Source organism: Paramisgurnus dabryanus, chromosome 21 (assembly GCF_030506205.2).
Source record: "Paramisgurnus dabryanus chromosome 21, PD_genome_1.1, whole genome shotgun sequence".
NCBI lineage: Eukaryota > Metazoa > Chordata > Actinopteri > Cypriniformes > Cobitidae > Paramisgurnus > Paramisgurnus dabryanus.
In genome coordinates this window covers 26,554,363-26,575,948 of record NC_133357.1, presented here as the reverse complement: position 1 = coordinate 26,575,948, position 21,586 = coordinate 26,554,363, and the positions used below count along the sequence as shown (strand labels likewise).

Sequence of the window (21,586 nt, the reverse complement as noted above, 5' to 3'; positions counted from 1 at the left end):
TCCCCAATTATGCAAGTTTGTTGGTGTTGGGAGTGTGTCATACACTGATCTCAGCAGGAAGGATATGCAGAACGGTTCTAGTCTCCACAGGTCCGCCCAGGTAATCTTCCTCTTGGGAAGGTCCCATCTGGTCCAGGCTCCTTGGGAAGCTTGGTCCACTGCCCTTGATCTTTGTTCTTCCTCTTCCAGGTTCAGTACCTCTTCTTGAATCATGGCTCTTCTTTCACTGTTGGAAATGGTAGGTTCCCAGACCCTGTCTCCCTTTGGTGCAATTACATGGCACAGCTTCACTATGCTCTCAGCTTGTGCAACAGACAAATCACCATTTACACCTGGTATTTTTACGATCAGTTAGTTATCCAATCAGAGAAAACGCATGAAGTGAAAACCTCAAAGATGACCCATGTAGACCTAACATAGGTTTTTTCCTCCAACATGTGTAAGAATAACAGTGTGTGGTTTAACTTTAATTAGTAAGTCATTAAGAAACATTAGTTAATGCTTAACTGATCATTAGTTACAATATATTTACATATTTAACAATATACAATAGATTGGTATATTGTGTACCATCTTCATAAACAGAGGGCATCCATACGAAGCACATTATAGTGAGTATGTTCAGATGATCTTACTGGCAGCGGGGGTGATGTAGGATTCAGATTCAGAACTGGGTTCACTGTTTCCGATCTCATTCACAGCTCTGACCCGGAAATGATACTTGCAGAACGGCTGCAGATGAATCTCAATGTGTTTGATGTCTTGATGAACTCTCTCATATTCCCTCCATGTGCTTGCATCTGTACACTGCTCCTCCTTCATCTCTATAATATATTCTAATGGACAACAGAGAATATAGGTTAGAGACAGGCATGCCTACACGGCAGGCCATTGATTATCCTGCTTTCTCTATGGTCACATGCCAAGTTATAGACAAGTTCAAACTAGTATGTACTCTTTGCAGTGCAGCATTTGTCAGAATCGGTAACTATAAGTTATTTTCATCAGCTACTGTGCATTAAACAAATTCATTTCATACCTTCCAGCCAATCAGAATCAATAAATAACTCTGAAATAAACATGCTTTCTTTATGCATTCAATTGTGTGTTCTAAAGTTGGTCAAATAGTCATTGAGTAAAAATATAACTTGTCCTTCCTTTCTACGCTGTTCATGCAAACAGAGTAAGCATCCCAATAATTTAGTAATCTGAACACAAGTCATATAATGGTTTTCATTAAAATTACCAAAAACAGGGCTGTTGTTTTCATCGCCAGCCGTCCAGGTCAGAGTAACGCTTCGGTCCCTCTTTTCAGATATTTCCACAGAAAGAGGAGCACCTGGTTTATCTGAGGATGGTCAAGTGTAAAGATAGATTAGATAATCCTGTAGAGCTGTGTGAATATAACTGATGATCTGTTGAGAGATTTACCCTGCACTGTGATGGAGCCGCTGGTGTCATCTGAATCTAGTTCAGTACTGATCTCACAACTGTATTCTCCTGAATCCTGAATCTGTACATCTGTCACCTTCAGAGAGCCATTTGGATATTCAGTGTACCTGCAGTCACGTGACAAAACAAAAAAAAACACTATAAACCCCATGGCACAGCTCAGCAACTGGTAACAATAATGTTTTGTCATTTCAGGTTATTACTGTGATGAGCTGAAGCTTCCAGAAGAGAAACAGTCAAAGGCTTTAAAGTCAACTAGAGAGTGGCTGATGTAATACTGATCAACATACTGTACAGATTGTTATCCACTGATATATGTCATCTAAAATGGCTATTTTTGTCATTATATCTGTCATCACTAGATGAAACTGTTGTTGTATTTATTTACTTGTCTTCAATAGTAGTGGCCGCGATCTTATGTCCATCCTTCTTCCACTGAAGGGTGGGATGTTTTAACCGGTGGTCCACGCTATATTTGCACTGTAAAACAGCATCATTTCCACGAATGACCCGCAGGTGTTGGGGAGGAGCCACGATTTTTGTTCTGTCTGGAGAAATTAAAACAGGATTCAGTTTACTTCCATCATGTGAACGTCTGTGTGACAGCAAACATGGAGTTGTGTAGAAAAATTAATTGATTTCAATTCAAAGAAAGCAGTCTGAGCCAGAGATGGGGACTCGAGTTTGAGACTCGGACTTGAGTGTGACTTAAGTCGCACACACAGTGACTTCAGACTGGACTTGAGACTCGTCCTCAAAGACTTCAGACTCGACTCGGACTCGAGCTGCGCGACTCGTGAACAATGTTTATTTTTAAGAAACGTCTGATGAGCTCGCTGTTCCCTCCCTCCGTTACCTACAACCTGCCCACGACGTAACACGTGACGTATCTGCTCTGCACGCGCGGCCGCGAACATACATGTTGACTGCCACCTGCCGCTGCTGTGCCATTCATCTGAAGCTTTGGGTAGTGCTGTGACGGATCCGCGGTTCGGCTCGCATGCGATTCGCGGATTAATATGCAATTTCAATAGGGTAAGTTTAACGTGTTTCTAAGGCTTGCAATTGTTTAAATGGTTAAACAATTTAACCGCAAAAAGGCGCTCAAGTGAGCAGATTTCTATATGCACATGCGGTTAAGTGTGTTCGGTCCAGCTCAAGTCAGGTCCAGAGTTGCGCTACTTTCTGTCATACTGTAGTCCATTAACATACATTTGCTGAATAGAGCAATGAAAAACAACGCTCTCCGCCTGTGTTTGAGCACGCGTTTAAGTGCCCTCAGTAGTGCACATACAGAGAGAAGTGTTTCAAAGGTTAAGAAAACATAAAATCTTTCTCTTCTTGACAGGGCACATACACACAAAATGATCTCACAGTATTCTTTTTTTAATAAAAACATTTTTGTTTATATCTTAAGAAACCAGTCAGATACCAGTCTGAGCTTATTTGTTCTTAAAGAGACAGTAACCTTAACCTACTTAAGTCTGTGTCATTTATGTTAATCAAACAACCCAAGACAAACAGAAAATCAGCTCTATTGCTCTAAAAATAATAATAATAATAATAATAATATTTCATTTGTACAATAAAGACAGTGTTATTATTCATTTAATTTAATTTCTGTACCTAATGCTAATTTAAGACCTTACTTAAAGGCAGGGTAGGTAGGAATTATCTAAAAAACTTTTTTACAAGTTTGTCTAAACTGTCTTTATATACAAATGCATAATTAAAATGTAAGTACTCTGAAAAAGAGAGTATAAAACTCGAGTGTCTGTAGACCTCTCACGACTGTGTTAAACACAGTTAATTATTTCCATTCGGGACGAAACAAATGATTAGCTTGCGCGAATTTCACTCTCTCTCGCGACCATGGCACCACCCATTGCTATGGGATCTGCCCAGACATGCGCACACCCGATTGATTTGAACGTGCACAAGGCACTCTAGGAAGAGCAAAAGTATGGCAGAGAAACAGCATTCACAACTCACAGAGAGTGCATTCACATCTCACAGTACCTGCATATCCAGTTAGCGAAGGCAAACAAGGCAAAAAAGGAATAAACGAAGCAATCAAACGCGAGTAAATATCACGTGGCTTTTCCTCGAGTCGATGATGCGGTAGTGGTATTGTCTGCAGAGTGTAGTCCTCATCAGAGTCAACAATGCTTTCATCACGGAAACTCTTCCATGCAAAACTCTGGCTTAATAGTGAGTACTAAAAGCCATCCGTTTATAAAAGCCATCTGTTTATATTCCTAGTGATAAAGTTAGGTGTATTATTACTTGTGATTGTGACTTGATGTTATTACATGCACTGCGCTCCTTCCTCTCCGCTTGTCTGAGGTAATTCTCGCGTTCATGTGTTTTGGGGGCGTGGCTTTAGAAGAAACCCAGAAGGGAGGGGGTGGAGTGAATGGAAAAATGAGCTGTGTTTAAAACAGTGGTGAGAAGTCTACAGACACTCGATTTTTATACTCTCTTTTTCAGAGTACTTACATTTTACTTATGTATTGATATATAAAGACAGTTTAAACAAATTTGTAAAAAAGTTTTTTTAGATAATTCCTGCCTATCCTGCCTTTAATGTGCAACTTTGTTCTTTTTTAAAAAATGTTTAAAATTTCTTTATTTGTTATTAGAGTTTTATTTGTTACAATGAGACTTGAGACTTGACTTGGACTCGAGCCCAGAGACTTCAGACTTGACTTGGACTCAAGCTCAAAGACTTCAGACTTGACTTGGACTCGAGCTCAAAGACTTCAGACTTGACTCGGACTCGAGCTCAGAGACTTGTGAGCATCTCTGGTCTGAGCTAAACGTGAACTTGCAGAGGATTTCTGTCTGAAACATTCCCTTGTAAGAAAACGGCATGTCATGAAACCCAGCACTATTTCCTGTAGATTTCTATCAGTCAGATATCAATGATCTGAGGTCCTATGGCTGTATGATGTATGTGGGTTTAGTGACGTCAGATAGATTTTCTTAGAACAACAGACACGATGGATGCACAATGTGCCTGACAATAGCAATTTCACAAAAGTAAACAAGACCAATTTTGTTGTGGTGTTAAACAATAATCTAAATACTTACTTAAGACTTTGAGTACAGCGCTGATGGTCACGTTACTGTCTCTCACTAAACATGTGTAAATGCCACTCTCCTCCTGACTCACATTACTGATCTGAAGATTTCCATTGGCCATCTGAGACATTTTTGCATTGGACACAGCTGGACTAGAGTCGAAAATCTCCCTGCAAACATCATTCAACAAATACATCACTGCTACTTTAGTTTGTCTCTTCCCATTAACCCTTGCATCAATAAACACAATCATTGTACTGTATGTAAGCACTTACAGTAAAGCTGCAGACTGCTCACATAATGATAATCTGATACGCTACTGGTGTCCACAATACACCGTCCACATACACACACACAGTTAATGTGTACCTGTGTTTCTGCCTTGTGTGTGTGAAATAAAACACACGTGACCCTTTAATCTGATCATTGTTAAAGTATATGTCATGAAGTGTAAGTGGAGGTGCATACAAACAGTGTTGCCATAATCTACAGTCAATCCTTTGCACTGAATGTGCATCTCACCGGACTCTGTTTTTTGAGGACAGTTACCTCGTACAAAATGTGGGCATGTGTTAAGTAGGAAAATAATATATCCATTCACGTTTATAGTTTTGGCCGACACTTTGATCAAAGTGACTTCAAGCTGTAAATTTGATCAGTGTCATCAAACAATAGTAACAGTTGTGACAGTTTCAACGCTGTTGTCAATAAACTTCACTTCGGGTTTGATCTGAAGAAAAAAATCTGCAGAAATCTTCTCTTGTCATTTTATCAAGCAGCTTCTTGAGGTTTCACTCCGAGATGCTATTTAGTTGGAGTTTGCATCTATCATGATCTCAAATTGAATTGATTTCTTCATTATATGTCCACTATATGTTCATTCATGTGTTTCAAAAACACCATTGCTTATATTCATGTTTGTCCTTACCAGTCCACCTTGGGTCTCGGGGAACCAAACGTTCTACATTTAAGTATGATGGTTGATCCAGTTGTATTCATGTACACTAATCCATCAGCTGTCAGGATCTGAGGAGGAAGCTCTGACAGAGAAAAAGAGAAGAAAAAATACATATCCTTATTACATATATAACTGTCAGCTTCGTAAAAGTTACTTTGGAGAAATCTTTTGAGGCTATAAAGCTTGAGCATGACAACGTCCACTGTATGACATTGCTTTAATGAACAAACATCAGTTTACGGTGCGGCTATGAGAGACAATCCCCCCCAAAAAAAAATGTTTAAAATTGCGTAACATGTATTAGGTTTAAATATACTCTGTGGTTTGTGTGCCTAGCCTGAATTAACAGATACGAATGACATTACGTTATCAAACAGCATTCGCGTTTCATAACCATAACACGCCGTTGTCATGTAAAAGAAAAACCGAACTGTATAAAAAGTCTTGAACACACCCCCTAAGATCACTACTGCAGTAGTGAGAGCAGGGACTTAAATTACTGCTGCTGCAGTGGTATTTAAAATGATTTCCCATGTTGATGTGGGGCCAAATGCCGGAAATTGCAGGAAATTGCAGCTGGACACGGAGGTCCGAAGGCTGCCTTATATACGCCCATAATGATGATGGACAGGCCTGAATGTTTAGGCTCCTCCTGAACCTAAGTTAAGAACTATATTTTGTCTCTCTCTCTCTGCACTAAATGCCACTACCGTGGTTGGATAGTGCAGATTAAAGGCGGTGTTATTATAATAAGATCCCCTTCTGACATCACAAGGGGAGCCAAATTTCAATGACCTATTTTTCCACATCCATGCAGAGAATGGTTTACCAAAACTAAGTTACTGGGTTGTTTGTTATCACATTTTCTAGGTTGATAGAAGCACCGGGGTACCAATTGGAGCACCTAAACATGGAAATTATATGATAAGTCCCCTTTAAGCCAAGCTCACACTACAGGACCTCGATCAGTTCTGATGTTTGGCTCAGATTGTCATTGCATCATTACTTTTACAATAAGAGCCCCGGTTGCTCTGATAGTGGCCTTCAGCTCTTCTGCATGGTTGAGTCTGGAATATTGCATCTTCCTCTTCCCAATACCCCATTGATTTTCTATGCGATTAAGGTCAGACCAGTTTGCTGGCCAATTACGAACAGAGGTGCCATGGTCCTTTAACCAGGTACTGGTAGCTTTGGCACTGTGTGCAGGTGTTTGGTCGTGTTGGAAAATGAAATCTACATCTCCATAAAGTTGGTCAGCAGCAAGAAGCAGAAAGTAAACATCCTGGTACACGGCTGCGTTGACCTAGGACCTCAACAAAAACAGTGGATCAACACCAGGAGATGACATGGCACCTCAAACCATCACTGACTGTGGAAACTTTACACTGGACCTCAAGAAACATAGATTGTGTGCCTCTCCTCTCTTCCTCCAGACTCTGGGATAATGATTTCAAAAGAAAATGCAAAATTTACTTTCATCAGAGAACATAACTTTGAACCACTCAGCAGCAGTCCAGTCCTTTTTGAAGGCGAGACACTTCTGCCGCTGTTTGTTGTTCAAGAGTGGCTTGACACAAGAAATGAGACAGATGAAACCCAGATCTTGCATACGTCTGTGTGTAGTGGTTCTTGAAGCTGACTACAGCTACAGTCCACTTTTTGTGAATCTCCCCCACATTTTTGATTGGGTTTTGTTTCACAATCCTCTCCAGGGTGCGGTTATCCCTATTGCTTGTACACATTTTTCAACCACATGTTTTCCTTCCCTTCACCTCTCTATTAATGTGCTTGGACACAGAGCTCTGTGAACAGCCTCTTTTTCAATGACCTTTGTGTCTCGCCCTCCTTGTGCAAGGTGTCAATCATCGTCTTATGGACAACTGTTAAGTCAGCAGTCTTCCATTTCACTTTTTGAATGGAATTAGTGACATAAATTAACTTTTTAATGATATTCTAATTATATGACCAGCATCTGTATTGTAAAACATGCTTTTACCTGTGTAAATTATTACATTTTAATTGTAATAACTGGGGACAATGATATATCTCTATTATCTTTAAGTAGACTCAAAGCAAGTGACCATTATGAAGTCCTATAAAAAGGTGGAAACATACCGATGACATGGACGTGCGTGTTGAGTAGTATAGTTGCGTGTTTGTTGGTGGCTTCACATTGATAGACGGCTGTATCGCTGTACTGAACGTTCGACAGAATCAAAGTGCCTGAGACCACGCTCCGCCTCGGCTCCAAATCTGTTCCTAAAACACATAAACCAACCCACACTGTGTGACATCAGATCAAACCATAAAGAAAATCTTCATCATGTCCTTCCAGACTCATACGACTTTATTATTCAGACCACAAAATCTTTTCAACCAAAGTGAATAAAAACAGCTTCAGAATATCTGATATTGTGGTCTGCAAAAAAATGTCAAACAACTTTGAAAAAGTAAGTAAATTATGGCAGTTTTTTGTTTACTAAAGTTAACCAAAGATTAGAAAAGAGTGCCCCCCACCGACAGGATCCATAAAAAAGAAATATCTATGACACCTTAAACCAGGGGTCACCAATCCTGCTCCTGGAGGGCCGGTGTCTCTGCAGATTTTAGCTCCAACCCTAATCAAGCACACCTGAAGAATCTAATTAAGGTGCTTCAGGTGTGTTTGATTAGGGTTGGAGCTAAAATCTGCAGAGACACCGGCCCTCCAGGAGCAGGTTTGGTGAACCGCGTCTTAAACATTCATTATTCATCTATAAGAAGAATTCAAAGTTCAGAAACTGCACAACTGTGATCTACAGAAATGACTTGACAGCATTGACTTTATTGTAATTCATGAGCTGAAGTGGACTTAAACCTGTCAGTTTTGGATTGCACACAAGAAGCTACAGTACCTGAGAGAGGAACACCGTTGATACTCCATGTGATGTTTGGTGTAGGGATGCCCTCTGCATGACAGTCCAGTTTTACCGTCTCTCCAGGAGCGTACAGGTGTTCCGCAGGCTTCTTAGTCCAGTGCGGAGCAGCTGAAAGACACATGCATGTATTTTACAATGGTAAAGAGTAAAGAGAGGTATTAATAGTGAATTAGACGCATGATTTGTGCATACCCTCTACTGTCACAGTGTAATGATGCATGACGGAGCCCTGACTGTTTCTGGCAGTGCACACATACTCGCCGTTGTCCTTCTCGGACACGTTCACAATCTGAAGCTGGCGGTCATATTTCAGTATCTTGGTTCTGGTGGAAGAGAGAGAGCTGTCTTTTTTCTCCCAGTGCACCTCTGGTGTCGGCCTTTAAAACAAAGAAACAGTGCCATAAGGGGCGTGCTGCAGTGAGGACACACATTTCATCCCAAAAAGGAAGTTATGGTTCAGCTCTTTAAAATAAGGGATTTACATGCAGATTAAATTCACATCAAGAAATGTCTACAAACTGGGTTGAAGCAGAAATCAGGGAGCTCATCAAATATCCATTTACCAATATACTACAATGGTATGGAAGGTATTTTCAGCCAATTTTAAATTAAAATTCTTCTCACAATCCTTCAGGAATACACTCCAGTGTCAGGGTTTGGCCTTTCAGGATCAGATATGAGCTGTGAGTTCCTGTTGGGTAATTCATCCGGGGTTGACGATTCTTCACCACGGAATTTGCTGTAAAACCAAGGTTTACAGACAAGATAAGAATAACAAAATCATCAATACAATTGAAATAAATGCACTGTAAAATTCTTTGCAGAATTGTTTTTGTTAAATCAACTCAGATTTACAAATAATTTCAATTGACAAGTATTTATCTTCACTAGAGATTAGTTGTTATAACTACAGATGAGTTGTTATAATTTATAAAATGAAGTTGTAAGGGTTTTGTCTTGTGTTATGTTGGTTATGTTGTGTTTTGTACTTTTATTTTGACACCCTGTTCTTTTATGACTTTTGTTTTGATATCATGCCATGTCACACCTCACTTCCCACTTCCTGTCTGTAGAGTATAAAGCCACATCCTTTTCAACATATCACTGCTGATTATTACTTTGTATGTCCAGCCTGTTTGTTTAGCCTGTTTTGCCTGTTTGACCTGTGTCCTGTGTCCTGTTTTTTTGTCTGCCTGTTTTTGACCCTAGCCTGATTTTTGGATATTGTTTGTTTTGCTGCCTGCCCTGACCTATTGCCTGATTTTGGATTACGATTTGGATTGCCCCTTATTGGATGTGTTTGCTGGCCCTTTTGGGATTTACTTAATCAACCTCTTTTGCACATGAATTCTACTCTGCTTTCTTTAAGCACCCACGTTACATCACGGTATCAACTATATTTTATAAGCTGTAGCAATTCATCTCTTGTCAAGATAAATAATAGTAAGTTGACTTATAAGTCTGAGTTGGTTCAACAAAAAAGGCAGCAAAGACTTTTTACAATGTGGGGGATAGTTGTAAAATTTTAGTATTTGCACTTTGCAGTTTGTGTCTTCACTGCCGGTCCAAAGAGAACTTAATTGTTTATACAATTTAACAATGAGGAAGACCAATGTTAAATCACGTACCCCTGAATTTGTTTAATGTATTAACTTTTATTTTAACTTTTAATTTGGTGACTCCTCAGCTCACGTGGCCTCATGGGATAGAAAAACGAGCAGCTAAACCTACCACTGCCTTTAGATGTTACTATGATCTCTTATAGTAACGTGACTATTTTTCACCTTTTCCCCTTATATTTAAAAGCTTTTTGTGAATGCACAGTACATACATGGTATGACGGAGATAGAGATGGGTTTTTTAGGCAGGCTGATGCTGGCCTTGATATAGTGAGCGTTGCAGATGTAGTCATTTCTGCTGTCACTTTGCAACAAGTTGGCAAAGTAAAGGTTTCCATCCAGACTCGTTGTTACACGCTTGCTCTGTAGGATGTGACCCCATTCTAAGAGTAAAACAGACCAATGCGTTTCAACTTAAACCAGTGAATTTAGCTTAATGCTCAGCCATTTAGTGATTGGCTCATTTACATGGAGAACTTACGAGAATCCATCCAGTGTATTTTAGGAGTAACAGAGCTTTTTGGAGGGTTGCAGATGAGGACGGTGCTCACTCCTTCCTCAAACTGATGCTGTTTCTGTTCTTTCTCTTTAGGCAAGGTTGGGACAGCTGTGAAGAACACATTGTCACTTAACAAAATAAATTACTATTTACCTCATAGACATGTTAGGGTTAGGTTAGGTTAGGGTTAACCCTAACCCTAAGACATGGTTCTGTTCTTACAGTGTGCAATTCATTACTGCACAAAAATGCTTGCTATAGTCTTTATTTTAATTCAAATGTACCGAAACAATCTGCCTGGACTCTAACCACCAGTAACTTTGTTTAAATTATAGCTACATTTAATTCAATTCACCCCACTGTGCAAAGTGACCTCCAAACAAAAATTGTTCACTTCTTGCATCTCCAACTTTGGTCCCCTGAAGGTGCAGACTGTGACACCAGACAACGTCTTTTTCCAACGTCTACTGAACTTTCAGTATTGACGTTCATTGGATCTCTGAATCAACAAATTACAAATCACATCCAGGACTCTTAGCATGACTCAAAGCTAGCAAACGCAGTGTCAAGAGACGGTAACACTTTATTTCGATAGTCCACTTTAGACATTTTTCTAATTATAAGTAACTTTGCAACTACTTATCAACTACCAATCTTTAGAGAATTAGTAGACTGTCTGCTTAATATCTACTAACACTTTATTGTGATGATATCTCAACAGACTTTCAACTGACTATAAGTATCTTTGCAGGTGCATGTCAACTTATTCCACTAACCCAAACCTCTTCCCTAACCCCAACTCTTACAGTCTACTAATACACTAATGACAGTTAGTTGACGTATAGTTGCAAATTATTGAAAGTTAGTTGACATGTAGTTGCAAAGTTGTTTATAGTTAGTAGAATATCTAAAGTGGACTATCAAAATAAAGTGTAACCCAAGAGACCAACTAAAACAATCACTGATCACCATAATGGTGACTTTAAATAAAACAAAACCAACATTTAAACCTAATAAGTGAATAGTGTTTTTTGAATAGTGTATTTACAGAACCTTTTTATAAATAATGTTTTATAACAGTTGGAAAATGATACAATGTAACATTGTTGCTTTTCATTGGCTCAAGTTATTAAATATAGATGTAAACCATTACCCTAAAGATTTTTATTTGGATGAAGGAAAACATTTCTTTAATGAATAATTTGTGTGTGTGTGTGTGTGTGTGTGTGTGTGTGTGTGTAGTTGGGACAGTAAAACTTTAAGTTTAATGGACAAATTTAGAAATTGTAAGTTTAAGAAAAAGTCATTTAAAACAGCAAGCAACACCACAAAATCCTTTTTACAGTGTAGCCTGTCGTTCAAATATTGAACTGCATGATGACATCTAATCCTGCTGTAATTAAAAACAGCATACTGTACCAGCAATACCAGCATATGTTGTGTTTTGGTGCTTGTATGCTTGTGATCACCAGCTAAACCAGCACCAAACCAACATGGGAATGATGTTGGTTCTATGCTGGGTTTTTTTCAGCAGGGAAGTGGGGTCATGGTTAGATGTTCAAATAGCGAACCTAGTTTGCACTTCGTGTAGACATGCAGAATTTGTCTTGGACTGCCGAACGCATTATAGACATGATATGCATGTCCATCAGATGTCTTATGTTTAGTGTGATTTCTTTAGAGCTTTTGTAACTGTGTGGAAACAGGCAGGCAGAAGCGACTGTCACAGCTTTTCACATTTTTTGTGATTTTTGATAAAACCTCATCTATAACATTTTCCTATTTCTCAGCATGTCAGAATTATAAACTGCTACAGGTACAGTATGAGAGTGCTGAATCTCCTACTGTAGTATCACATTATGAACAGAAAAAGATACTTTTGGTTAATCAAACAGTAAAAGAATAAATCAACTCACTAGATGATGATCTTAAGCATCAGATACTAACCACAACTGTGATTAATACATTATTCCACAACAAACGTGTTTTAAACACAAAGTTGCAGCAGCCAGTGGAAAAACTAGCAAAGGCAGTGTCAAGAGACCAACAAAAACAATCACTGATTACCATAATGGTGACTTTAAATTAAACAAAACCAACATCTAAACCTAATAAGTGAACAGTGTTTTCTACAGCAATATTTACAGAACTCAGCATGGCAACATTTGTCATTTTTGACATCAGATCTTCACATTGTAAAGTTGTGTTTGAATAACGGTAATGAGAAGACACCTTCTGTAGTCAGATGCACCAGGTCAGACACGGCCGTTCCCAGCTCATTGGCTGCATAACAGCGGTACGTTCCCTGGTAAAACCTGAGATTTTTGGTTTTATCTGCTGTCAGGGTACCAGAGCCCAGCAGAACCTCCCCAAACTGATTCCCATCTTTAACCCATCGGAAGCTGTGATGAAAGAACAAGGTAACACAGAAAGTCATCATGTCTTCATTATATCTCAATTATTGTTTGGAGACTCTGAACGTTCTGACACAATCTGATGCTGTCTAAAATAAATAATAAATGGAGAAATATAAGAGGCAGATGACAACTTTATTTTATTCCATTATTTCAAAACAGCATTGGCAGATTCTATTGATGTGGGTTTTACTCATCGTACATTCATGTTAATTATGCAGTTCAGGCTTTCATATTAAGTATTTGGAACTCTTATTAACATTTTTAGGGTAAAATCAGGGTTTAACAGGTAAATAGAACTAAAGAGAGTTAGGCGAAGTCGGATGGCTCAGATTCAGATATTGACCTGGGTTTGGGGTCTCCGCTTGCTTCACAGGCCAGATTGACATCATCCAGAGAAAACACAGTCTGGGACACGGCCTGGTTTATGATCTTTGGAGTTTGTTTAACTGATGGAACATACGATAGAAACATTACGCTTAATATTAATGGTCAGTTCTTACAAAACAACAACCCATATTGTGTAGTCAATATGTCTGCTTTATCTTTTCATTTGGAGGAAGAGCAGTTATAGGACTGTTGATTTGTAATTGTGTCTTTTCACATAGTACCATTTAATTTGATATTCTAACCCAAAGAAAATGTATCCCAAAACTGCCATGTTATATTCTACATCTTACTCCATGTTTTGTAGGGACATTCCATAGACATAATGGTTTTTATACTGTACAAACTGTATATTCTATTCCCTTCCCCTAACCCCAAACACACACATGCACGCACGCACAAACGCACACACACCAAACTCAGAAGGAAATCCAAAAGAGAAAGAGGATGCACTTACTGTCATTATATTTGTCTGAGAAAGCAGCAGCAGCAGGCAGCACATAAAGGAGAGAGAGAGATGAGAGAGAGAGAGAGAGAGGAGAGAGAGAGAGAGAGAGAGAGAGAGGAGAGAGGAGAGAGAGAGAGAGAGAGAGAGAGAGAGAGAGGAGAGAGAGAGGAGGAGAGAGAGAGAGATGAGAGGAGAGAGGAAGGAGAGGAGAGAGAGAGAGAGAGAGAGAGAGAGAGAGAATAAATTATTTCTCTTGTATAGTATATATCCTAATTTGGGTTATTTTACCATATCGTTGTTTTGATTGTACTTACACAAAATAAGTGGTGATTAACAACATGTATTATGTACAGGTTAGGCTTAGGTTTAGAGTTAGTTGCTAGTAATTATGCATAATTCACTGTTAGTATTATTATGCATATAAGTACAGTAACAAATAAGATAAGGAAGGAAACCAGTAAAAAGAAAGTGCTACTCCCAGTTTATATATTTTACTTAATTTTTTATTTGAATCATTCATTTGTTAAACACAACATGGACTTCTCATTTTGATGGCACTGATTTTGACAGAAAAAATACTTTTGAGAGTTGAACTGAAGAAGTTACAGGTTTTTGCAGGTATCATAATGCTCCCTGGTTTTTTTTTTGTGTTGCATTCTGGAAGTTTTACGCCCCTACCCCAATAGAATCTGGACCTTCTTTTGATAGACCCACCCCACACATACTGTATTCAACCCAGGCAACAATGTTGGTTAGTAGACACGCCCCTGTCACGACTGGAACTAAGAGTGAACCCAAACGCAGACAAACGTGAAATAAACTAAAGGTTTATTAACACAACACAACACAAAAACCCACGAGGGGGTAAAACAGGTAATAAATAAACAACGGGGAAGACCAACTAGAAAATAAACACTAAAGACTAATATAACACAGAGTAGATCAGGAACACGAAAGACATGAACTTAACAACTCTGTACATAGACGAACAATCGAGCACAAGACAGAGAACGAGAGGGCATTATAAAGGGACAATACAAATGGGGAACGGGTGTACAAGATTAATTAATCAAGACAAGAGCACATAAGGGAGTAGGGTAAAAGTGACAAGACATGGGAACACGTGACACCAACACATGATGTGACACACGTGTCCCCATCACAAAACATTGTACTGCCATGATCTTGCCATATGGAGAAAGACCGTAATCTAACACAAAGGTCTGGCAAGAACATGACAGCCCCTTACTGCTGATTGGCTACAAGTGTGTTTTGGTACTCGGCCGTCTTCCTTTTCCAAAGTGTTTAACAAAAATCATGCACCCCGCCTGAGTTTTAATTTAGTTTCTCGTTGCCATTTTTATCAGAAAACTAATCAGAGGTTTTTCTGAGCGTGGTGCAGATTGGTTCTTACAATCATCAGGAATTTGGATGTAACCGTCTATTCGTCCCACAGAGAGGAAGAGGAGCAGTAGATAAAGAAGAGGTACGTGCTGCCCTCTACCGTCTGCTGGCTGACATTGCACCGGAGGCATTCTGCATCAAACCAGCAGCCAAGGGCTTGAGACAGCGTCTGCAGAGGACAAACCAGAACAGAGCAAAAAAATGAACCTAAGAGAGAACATCAAGTCATTTACAAAACTAAAGAAAATGAGATGGGTGAAAATAGACAAAATAATTATCTGTCATTATTGACTGAATTATTCTTCAGTCCTCAAGAACAAACATTTATCTGAGTCACAATGAACACTTATGCTTAACAAAATCAGCACGAACCAATGGATGGATGCACACACAAATGAAGAGAATCAGCAGAGATGAACATAAATACATGGAAATGTATTTCAAATACAAATACAAAATACTGTGTCGAAAAAAATTATTAAAATACAAATAAAAAATACTGTGTGGAAAATGTATTTTAATACAAACACAGTATTTTGTATTTTGAAAATACACTAAATACATGTGAAATTGGCGGTTCAGTGCAAGTATCCCTATGAGGCTGTAATCTATCTGGGTCTATTTCTAAATGCTAAAAAGCATTTAGATGTGTGCAACTGCTTAGAAACTTTCATTTTATTTTATATACCTCTTCCCCTGCCCTGTAGGAAATAAAAATCTACAAAAAACCTTGACAACACTTTACTTGAAGGGGTGTACATAAGACTGACATATGACACCTTCATAATCATGACATGACACGTGTCATGAACATGAAGAAGATTTTATGCACATTTATGACAACTGCCATTAAGTGTCATTCACTCAATTATGTAATTTTTTATGCAAAGATGACATTGTTTGAGATGACTTTGTTATGACTTGACTTGACATAAACCAATACAACACAACTTGTTATACTGTAAATCTGTCATAAACAATAATGATCAAACTTAAAAAACTACCTTTGTGGGTTTACATTACATTAAACTGTCATTTAAATTTCATTAAGTGTTAATACTATGTCAAATATTATTAATACTCGGTCAAATAATCATTATGAACTGAAGAATATTCATGATGCTGTTATAAAACTATTTAGCAGAGTATTAATACTTAATGACAAATGATATTTGTACCACTGTAGTTGAGGTCAAGAAAAATATTAATGACACTGTTTTAAAACTATTTGACAGAGTATTAACACTTAATAACATTTTAATGACAAATTCAATTTGTATTACTGGTAAAAGTGGTCAGTTATGTTGTCTTGGTAATGTCAAGTTGTCATGACAAGTTATGATGTATTGGTTAATGTCAAGTTGTCATAACAAAGATATCTCAAACAATGTCATCCTTGCAATAAAAATGACATAATTGAACAAATAACACTTAATGACAGTATTCATAAATGTGCTCAAAATCTCCTTCATATTCATGACACGTGTCATGTCATGGTTATGAAGGTGTCATGTCAGCCTTATGAACACCCATTCAAGTCAAGTGATGTTTTATAAAAACATCATAAAAACTTTTTCAAGTGTCATCAAAATGACCCACAACCTAATCAGTTTATATGTGTCGATGAAGAATCAGTTATTTGTCGAAGCTGAAAAATGTGAGTTCCATGTCCCCAAACTAACTTCCTTGGTTACAATATAGGGAGTCGAAATGGACGACTCCAAGGTCAAGGCAGTCACAGAATGGCCCACTCCACGTACAATCAAAGATTCCTTGGATTTGCCAACTTCTTTAGGCGGTTTATCCGCAATTATAGTATGATTGCCACTCCTCTCACCTCTCTACTCAAAGGCAAACCCAAGAAATGAAAGTGGAACCCCCAGGCAGAAGACGCATTCAACCAGCTCAAGGTATGCTTCACCTCAGCCCCGAATCTGAAACACCCTGACCCTGAAAAACAATTCATATTAGAAGTGGATGCATCAGACATTGGAGTAGGAGCTGTCCTCTCCCAGTGTCATGGTCCCTCTAACAAAGTATATTCTTGTGCTTATTTCTCCTGTAAACTAACCTGCAGAACAAAACTATGATGTAGGTAATAAAGAACTTCTATCTATAAAAGCTGCCCTTGAAGAGTGGAGGCACTGGCTGGAAGGCACCAAGCACCACTTCATTATCCTGAAATCATAAAAACCTGGAGTATGTTAAAGGAGCCAGACGACTCAACGCTCGACAGGCAAGATGGTCTTTGTTTTTCACACGCTTTAACTTCTCTATCACTTACAGACCTGGAAACAAGAATGGCAAGGCAGACGCCCTTTCACGATACCATGACCCCACCCCCTCCGATCGAACTCCTGCATCCATCATTCCACCATCCCTTATCATCGCCCCCATCTCATGGGATATTATGCAGGAAATCCAACAGGAATTTCAGCAATATCCCATACCACCAGAATTTCCTCATGAAAAAACCTACGTGTCTCTGTCTATCCATCCCCGTATCCTGCAAAATGGGTTCATGGTTCCCTCAGCTCTGGACATCCAGGTATTTCTCGCACCATAGCACTCGTTAAAACATCCTTTTGGTGGCCTACCCTGAACAACGATGTAACTAATTTTGTCAAATCCTGCCGCATCTGTGCCCAATCTAAGACCCCCAAGGAACTACCCTCCGGTCTGTTAAAACCTCTACCCATACCTCAACGCCCCTGGTCACACCTCAGCATAGACTTCATTACTGATCTCCCTGTTTCCAACAATTTCACTGCTATTCTTGTCATTATAGACCAATTCTCAAAAGCCTGCCTTCTTGTTCCCCTCAGAGGATTACCCACTGCCATGGAAATTGCTGAGGCCATGTTCAACCATGTGTTCAGGAACTATGGAATCCCAGAAGACATCGTATCTGATCGTGGCACACAATTTACCTCCCAGGTTTGGAAAGCTTTCTGCAACCAACTAGACATCATTGTCAGCCTAACCTCTGGTTATCACCCCCAGTCGAATGGAAAAGTGGAACGTCTTAATCAGGAAATTGGCTGGTACCTAAGATCATACTGCAGCAGAGAACAACATCACTGGTCAGAGTTCCTTCCCTGGGCTGAGTATGCACAGAACTCGCTAAGACATTCATCTTCTAACCTTACTTTCTTCCAGTGCGTACTTGGTTACCAACCACCCATTTTTCCCTGGTCGGGAAACCCATCTGCCGTCCCCGCTGGCAACGAATGGATAAGGAAAAGTTTGGGAAAGCGCCCTTGTAAGACTTCAGAGAGCCATCGGACACCAAGAACTCCAAGCAAACCGTCGCAGACGTCCACACCCCCCGTATCAACATGGTCAGATGGTCTGGCTCTCTACTCGGGATCTCAAGCTCCAGTTACCCTCCAAGAAGTTAAGTCCGAGGTACGTAGAACCTTTCAGAATTGTTAGACAAATAAATGATGTTACTTACCAATTGGAACTCCCTGTTAATTATAGAATTTCTCCCTCTTTTCATGTTTCATTGCTGAAACCGTATCATGCAGAGTTCGACCCCAACGCGGGGGTCGACTCCAGTACCTGGTTGATTGGGAGGGCTACGGCCCTGAGGAAAAGTCCTGGGTAGCCTCGGAGGCATTCTTGACCCCAACCTCATCGAGGACTTCCATCGAGCCAGACCCGAACACTCTGCACCATGTCCACGAGGAAGACCCCCTAGAGCACCAGGAGGCGCTCCTAGGGGGAGATTCTGTAACGTCCATACCGCCACGCTGCCAGAGGGAGCCCTCTCTGGAGTACTGACATGGCGCCGCCCTCTGCTTCTCTGATCATTTCCTGTTTGTACCTACTTAAGCAAAAAGTTTACTTAGTCCTAACGTGAAGTATTGCCAGTTTACCTGCATCCCGAGCGTTTATTCCAAGTGATTATCTGTCTGCCTGTTTATGACCTTTTGCCTGATTACCTGTTTGCTGTATTTGGATTACCCTTTGAACCTGTTTGCCTGGATTGGACTGCTTATTGTTATTGACCTGCCTGCCTGTCTCTGTTTACCCTCTCGCCTTACCATTTGGATTTGTTTGTTAGATTGGTTTGTTTTAATAAAACATCCGCAAATGGATCCCGCTCTGTCTGCGTCCTCCTTACAATGTGAAGAAATCCATGTATTTACAAACTTCTCAAGAGACGAGTGTTTGACAAATTATTCGGCAAACTACTTCCTCTCATCGCTGTTTTTTGATGGTTTTGAGAACAATTACTCAAGAGTCGCCCTCTGTCATTTCACAGAATTATACAACTGAGAGCAAGTCAAGCATAAATGCCTTGTAGGTTTACTGAGGAGCCCGCAGGTTCACGCTATAGAATAGAGCCATGCGAATCGCAAAAGTGTAAACAAGGCTTCAACTGTACAAAGCTAAAGAGAAAGCATCAACTGTGTGCTGATTCCACCACTTGCCGCGTCACGTGTGAAAGGGCCTTAAAAGGAAAACACCACCGTTTTTCAATATTTTACTATGTTCTTACCTCAACTTAGACGAATGAAAACATACCTATCTTTTTCAAATGCGTGCACTTCATCTTTGCACAGCATGTCATGAATGTGTTAGCATTTAGCCTAGTACCATTTATTCCTTAGGATTCAAACAGGGAAGAATTTAGAAGCCACCAAACACTTCCATGTTTTTCCCATTCAAAGATTGTTACATAAGTAGTTAAACGAGTAAGTATGGTGGCACAAAATAAAACGTGGTGATTTTTTAAGTGGATAAAAAATTTGAACTATATTGTATGGCAGAAGAGCTCTTAGTTTGCAACACTTTGACTCCTGTGAAGATGTTACTGCGTGCCGAGGTCGAAATGCTGCAAACTAAGTGCTCTTCCTCCATGCATTGAAAAAAGATAGTTATGTATTAATTTGTCTAAGTTGAGGTAAGAACATAGTAAAATATAGAAAAATCAAAAGTGTAGGCCTATTCGTCAGCGTTCCACACTCCGTCTCAGGCGCGCAAAAAACTTCCTGCAAATGTGCAAGTGTGAATTTGAATTTTTGAATTTCCTTTAAGTTATAATAACACAAATCACATCACACCCAATAACTCAATCGCCCTTGCTTTTTTCCCCACTCCAACATTTCAATTATTCCTGCCCACTAAAAGCTGCACAGATATATTTGCTTACCCCGATCTATGTAAACAATTTAGAAAAAGTTCCAACGAATCACAATTTATATTATTGCTAGCCTACCAATCTACAGTATGTATCGTCGTATGATATCACCCATCCCTAACATGCAGTAACGTTAATGCTTTAAACTGGTCTGAACTAGTTGATGCATGAAAACAGCACCCTGGTTGACTGGCTCAAAGTATTTTGAGTTTTTTAAAAATACAAAAATACTCATCTTAAATGTATTTAAATATAAATTACATTAGATTTTTCCAAGGGCTTTAAAATACAACATACTATTTATCAGTATCAGTATCTGAATATCCTGAAGGGAAACCATCTGAGAAAATCACTTTGAGCTGAAGCCGTCTTTTTTATGTCTAAGACAGACACATACACACAGATATATAGCTATATACAGTAATGTGCAAAAGTCTTAGGCCACCATGCCAGAAATAGATTTTTTGTTTTTGCAATGTTATAGTGATCATATAGAATTGTTTCTCAGTCTCTTTATTAGAATACATCCATGTATCAAGTTTTTAGGGTAAACTCCCCTTCAACTTGAGCAATAGCAAGCAACTGCAGAATCTTTTAAACCTAAATAAAATTAAATCCTAGAGTCTTTTTACATTCTGCTCAAAAAAGCTTGAGATGTGTTTAGTGCCAAGAGAGGTCTCACTAAACACAGACGATGCCTAAAGAAGACATTTAGTCCTGAAAATTTTCTTTTTTATACTTTGTACATATTTCCTGTATTTTCAGTTTAATAACTAGATAGAAAAATAAATATGGAAGGACATTAAAACTTCTTAAACAAGAAGTCTGGCCCAAGTCTTTTGCACAGTACTGATATATACAATTCATAAGCAAGCTTAACTGATTAGCTCATAATACAATAAGTATTGAGACACATCCGTTTGTCTGAATGGCCCAGTTCATCTGAATTCAACCTTTATATGCATTATATTATGTTACAGTGATTATTTGTAAATAAGATAAATTAATTGAAATAATTGAAATATAGACATGACAGCTGTGTCTCGTATCCCCCACCCCAAACCCAATAATTACACTCATGTCCCCTGTTACAACCCCCGCCCTCTTTGTGTGTGCCTGCGTTGGTGTGTGTGCAGCACCTCTTCATCAGCACATGACAAGTGTTTGAGTACAGTCAGTGTTGTGTGCGTGGTTTTTGACTTGTGAAAATATTGAACAAGGGCTTTTCAGACAAATTAATGGATGATATGTGGG

At 39.1% G+C, this 21,586-nt stretch overlaps 1 protein-coding gene across 1 annotated transcript in view; it reads right to left on the bottom strand.

Annotated features, from left to right (window-relative positions):
• The window catches only part of l1camb (L1 cell adhesion molecule, paralog b), a 356,560-nt gene that overhangs the window by 203,446 nt on the left and 131,528 nt on the right, over positions 1–21,586 (bottom strand). The window contains exons 18-23 of the mRNA XM_073812991.1: positions 5,465–5,576; positions 4,546–4,706; positions 1,841–2,000; positions 1,432–1,559; positions 1,247–1,348; positions 636–836 (exon numbers count right to left, since the gene is read on the bottom strand). Coding sequence (XP_073669092.1) covers positions 636–836; positions 1,247–1,348; positions 1,432–1,559; positions 1,841–2,000; positions 4,546–4,706; positions 5,465–5,576 — 864 coding nt within the window. The remainder of the gene's footprint in view (positions 1–635; positions 837–1,246; positions 1,349–1,431; positions 1,560–1,840; positions 2,001–4,545; positions 4,707–5,464; positions 5,577–21,586) is intronic.